Source organism: Trifolium pratense, linkage group LG4 (assembly GCF_020283565.1).
Source record: "Trifolium pratense cultivar HEN17-A07 linkage group LG4, ARS_RC_1.1, whole genome shotgun sequence".
NCBI lineage: Eukaryota > Viridiplantae > Streptophyta > Magnoliopsida > Fabales > Fabaceae > Trifolium > Trifolium pratense.
In genome coordinates, this window is record NC_060062.1 from 3239956 (window position 1) to 3245048 (window position 5093).

Genomic DNA, 5093 nt, shown 5'->3' on the forward strand with positions numbered 1-5093 from the left:
ACCAAACAAGACTTTTTTAGCCATATGAGCTTATAAGCTATAAGCTAACTTATGTGTCTTCCCAATCATAGCCTATGTAGGAGCTTTACATTTAAAAAAAAAATGATTTTTATGATAGTAAGCAAACCGAAAGTAACTTTAATTTTTATTTTAAAAAATCTCCAAAAAAGAATCTATAGGTTTTTTCAATTTTTTTTTAAAAAATTAAACAAACGTGCCCTTTATCAACAGAAAGAAAAAAAATGCAAAATATTTTTTTTTAGCTTACCAATATTTTTATATATATAAAATAATTACACGTGAACAAAAGGTAGACAACAAGCTGCGCCACTAATCCTTTTTGAATAACAAAATCCAATCTTTGAAAAACCACATTCCTAGACCTAGGCGTCATGACATTACAATGCATGACCTTTTGAACTCTTTTCAAAAGGTTTACAGCCTCTGGTGATAGAAATCCAAAAGTGTCGAACGCAAATGGTATAAAAACGTGTTGATTTTCGAAGCATGCTTTCTCATGTTTGACCATTTTGCTTGAAGCAGCTTTGACGGCCGCCTGTCCCACAGTAAAATCCCCAACCCCTAGTCCCACAAGTGGGGAAACTCCAGTCAAATCTACACAACATGTTTCCCACCTACCTACCCATCCGAACACCAGAACATCAGCTGGACGAAGTGTCGATCTCGCTTCTTGTAGGTCAGTCAAGAAGTTCACTGGTGCCTCTTTCTTAATATATATCGGCAAAACTGTCCTTATAAATTAATATTATATGGTTATTAAAATTATAAAGTTAAGTTGATTACAAACTCTAACTCAATGATAGCATAAACTTTTCTTGCCATCCATTATCATCTAAATATCTAAATCCAAATTCAACAAATCCATTCATCTATCTTGCCACCCCTACATAAAGATATGAAGTGGAAGAAAGTAGCTCTATTTGTTAGAAACTATATACTAGTAGTCATTAAATTCTTACTAATGTAACATATTACTAATTTATTATTTATTATAGATATATGTAGATACACACTTTGCTCAAATTGTCAAAGTTACAAACATCATAATTCATAGCAGAAATTTTAAACAAGAAATTTTCATTTTCATCAAATTAAGACTAATTTCTTTTGTCAATTCTTCTGCGGAGACAAAAGTAAGCCAACAACCTAAAACAAAGAGCCATAGCTAGCAGAACCCAAACTTCACTCAAACCTCCTTTCAAGTTTACAGTATCAAATGAAGGTGAAGTTTGAAGTGGCCTACAACCTCCCTCACTTTCACATTCATATAGTTGGTCTCCTGAATATTGCACTTTTAGTAGAAGCCTGAATCCATAGTACATGAATGACATATACTTCATCCATTGCATGAACTTTGGTATATGCTGCAAGATTAACAAATCAGATTTTTTCAAGTTTTGCAAGAATCATGTATTATGAAGCACCGACACAAACACTGATACATCGACACTTGTAATAGTTTGAGAAAATGACATAATTCAATGTAACTATATGTGTCGGTGTCGGACATCAATATGTGTCCGACACTAGGACAGGCCTAATCTGAAGAGTGTCCCGTGTTTCATAGGTTGTGTATTATATCATTGTTCTGTCTCAGTTTATAGCACCAAGTACTGTTAAAAAAAACCAAAAACTAACTGTTAAATCGAACTGGACCGGAAAAATTTCGAACTGTGACGGGCAGTTCACTAATTGAAATGTGTACTTTCCAGTGCAGTTCGATTCAGTTTAACAGTCCTAATATTCGCTTCAGTTTAATTTTTGGTTTTTTTTAACAAACTTAATATCAGTTAATAATAGCAATTTGGTACAGCTCGATTCACAAAGAAACAGTTAGGTTCGAAAAGGTATAGTTCGGTTTTACTTAAAGACATTCTGGTTTGGTTCAAAACATAGATCCGGTGCACCGAACCTTTATACTAGTTCAGTTCAGGAAGGACTATTAACATTTTGGTTCAGTTTTACCGAACTTGTAGTAACGGTTATGTATTATTCGGTTTTCCATCCTGAACCGAGCCATGAACAGTGCACCAAGTTATGTTTTAATTAACATTGTTGCTACTGCTACGTCCTTTGTACATACCTGAACATAGTAGCCACCTGTAAGAAGGAATAACATAAGTATCAAAGAAGCAACCATTCCTGCTCTTTGAATACTCATAACTGCAGCTCCAAATAATTCTCCTGCCCCCTATTAACAAAACAACATGCATACTCATTAAAGCTAGCTATAAACAAATTATTAACCCTTAAACATGTTCTGAGTCTTGAAATAACTTACTTGACTTGTTATAGCTATTAGCAAAATTGTGAATAACGTAAGGAAGAAGCAAGCCGCAGTGCTCTTAAATCCAGCCATGAAGTACACAATGAGCATGAAAATAGTAGGATACATAACATGTGCCATCATGTCACATAGAGTACTGCTTGCATAGTATACACTTAGTCTATACATGTCTGCTTTCCTTTCTTTTCGTAAGTAAACCTTTTCGAACGGAAATACATAGACAGCTCCGAAAATACATGTAGATGTCCAAAATATACAAATATAGAACATTAAACCAACCTGCACCAAAAAAAATAGTCAATGCTTACTGAAAACGCAAAGTCGTTTAGAACAGTTATGATTTCTGGACGCGTCCCTGAAACTACCTAGTAGTACCTGATCTCGGAGTTCAGCTTCTGTATTGATTGAAGATTTCCACCAAAGTAGTCCCAACAAAAGTGCAATTCCAAGTGCTTGAACAAGTCTTAATATATCAAAATATTCCATGCATCTTGCTTTGAATGATCTCTTATAAAGAATAACAAATTGGTCTAACCAACTTAATGTCCATTCTTTCTTAACCTGAATAGCTAGTTGAAGATGTTTTGGTGTGTTTGCTCCTTTATGATTCTCTTTTTCTTTTGGCTCAAGTATTTCTTTATACTTTAGTTGTACATACTAACATAATCAAGAAACAATCATTAAGTTATTTGTACATACTAATACCTACTCCCTCCGGTCGCTATAAGCGAAAAACCTACTTTCATTGAAAATGAATCTATCTGGCTTATATTATAGACCAGATACATTAGTTTTTCAATGAACCTAAAAAGTGTTTTTTTGCTTATAATAGTGACTGGAGGGAGTATATATAAATAAATTATGGCAAATTCTATACATTAATAACAGCCGCTGAAGGGTCAGTAGATTCATGATCTTTGAAAATATCTTGTGGAATACTTATATCATTTAGTTGTCCAGTTGCCAAGTCAAGCAAGAATTCTGCTGGATTCATCGGTATTTCCGGGACAAACCTCAAGGATGAAAAGTACTCCATTGTGTCTTTAGCCTTCCCATAAAAAACAGGAGAGCCTTCTGATATCAGAAGAAGTTTGCTAAACATGTGAAAGATTCTGCTTGATGGCTGGTGAATTGTTGTGATTATAGTTCTTCCAGCCTAAGGACAAATCCAAGTATTTTTTCAGCATATGTTCAAAACATGTTATCAAAATGACATTTTCAAAAGAATTTTTTTAAACACAAAATAGCAGCAGTGAAGGATAATCTGTACTATTGAATGTCAAAATCATTTTTTAATAATCTGTAACAAAGGATCATAATCTGATACTTTGGCTAGTCCCTGAAGAGTGAGAAGGAGTTTGTTTGCTGAGGTGGAATCAAGGCCTGAAGTTGGCTCATCAAGTAGCAGCAGTGAAGGATCAACAAGAATTTCATAGCCAATGCTGGTTCTTTTCCTTTCTCCTCCTGATATGCCTCCAGCTATTTTCGTGTGGCGGCATCTATGATTATACAAGAGATTATTTAGGCAAACAGTTTTGTTTATTTCTTTTGGAGTAATTTGAACATTAAATAGTCATATTTGAGGTCAAATGTAGCTAGAAACACACCTTTCTAGGCCTAGATCCTTGATAGTGTTCTCAAGTCTTGCATATTTTTGTTGCTTGGTCATGTTGGTTGGTAGCCTTAAAAATGCAGAGAAGATTAATGTTTCTTCGACCGTAAGTTGTGGAAAAAGCACATCCTCTTGTGGAACAAAACCAATCCTATAAGTCAGCGGAAAAAATAGAGACACATTATAGTACAAGGTTAGAACATATTTATGTTCGCGAATCATAGATGCTGATGTTCAAAAAAAGGTGTTTATGGTTAACCTCCTCTTGAGAGCAGGACTATATGGAACATCATTGTAAGTTATCTTTCCTTTTACATTATCATTATTTAATCTTCCTCCGATAACACTCAACAATGTTGTCTTTCCACTACCAGAAGGACCCATCAAAGCTAGAATTTCGCCCGGGCCAATGCTTCCTGTGATACCTTTTAAAATTTTCTTGTATTTGTTTCTTTCTTCCACATTGTTTTGTGTGGATACCTTTGACATCATTGTCTTCACAGGGTTTTTTGAAACTGTTTGGCTATTTCTCACTTTGAACTCAACATCTTCAAACTGCATATTAATGAGAAATTGTCTATTATTGATTAAGAATGTGATCAAGTGAAGAAATTATCACCACATCATTAGGAACAAAACAAATTTGATTTCTGATAAAATAAAAACTTCGTGCGAATTTTTCACTACCTTGAGATATACAGGAAGAGGGGGCTCTTGGTTGAAACTAGAATCCTGAACTTGTATATCAATCTCTGAGTACCTATTAATAAGGTATGACTGAGACATGAAGTCCATGCTGTGACCAAAGCCATTGCTTCCTGCAATCTGCATGGAACCAACGGACGGAGGTGACATTGACATATTGTCCTCAATCTCATTCTCTCTCATATTTTCCATAATCAATGATAGTAATGTGAGAAAATGTGTTGAAACTAGTTAAGGATCTAATAGTAGTGTTTAGATGTAATGAGTGAACTGCATCATACCAAAAACTTGCCTATATATTGGAGGCAGAATATTGGTTGGTTGGCCACATACTTTTCATGGCAAGTTCTTAGTCTACGAAAGGCCTTAATTCAAACATTGTGATTTGTTATAAGAACATGTCAAGAACATGAATAAAATTGGCTTAACAATGGTTAATTAAGTGAACATTTATGAAAATATAAAGAT

General features: G+C 34.4%; 1 protein-coding gene across 1 annotated transcript; it reads right to left on the reverse strand.

Annotated features, from left to right (window-relative positions):
- Window positions 1-1118: 1118 nt before the first annotated feature.
- Window positions 1119-4892, reverse strand: LOC123919871 (ABC transporter G family member 26-like). Its single transcript, XM_045971894.1, has 9 exons — window positions 4608-4892; window positions 4180-4475; window positions 3916-4071; window positions 3636-3807; window positions 3186-3464; window positions 2684-2965; window positions 2303-2587; window positions 2105-2212; window positions 1119-1385 (listed from the first exon to the last, which is right to left on the reverse strand). Exons 1-9 carry the CDS (start codon window positions 4815-4817, stop codon window positions 1119-1121), a joined length of 2055 nt encoding a protein of 684 aa, XP_045827850.1. The 5' UTR covers window positions 4818-4892.
- Window positions 4893-5093: the final 201 nt, after the last annotated feature.

Bases quoted from the DNA above. Each gene is read 5' to 3' on its own strand.
- LOC123919871 (XM_045971894.1), bottom strand. From the start codon at position 4,817: ATGGAAAATATGAGAGAGAATGAGATTGAGGACAATATGTCAATGTCA. The intron at 3,808-3,915 runs GTGTGTTTCTAG...GTATAATCATAG, and splicing joins AAGGATCTAGGCCTAGAAAG to ATGCCGCCACACGAAAATAG. The intron at 1,386-2,104 runs GTATGTACAAAG...TTAATCTTGCAG, and splicing joins CAGGTGGCTACTATGTTCAG to CATATACCAAAGTTCATGCA.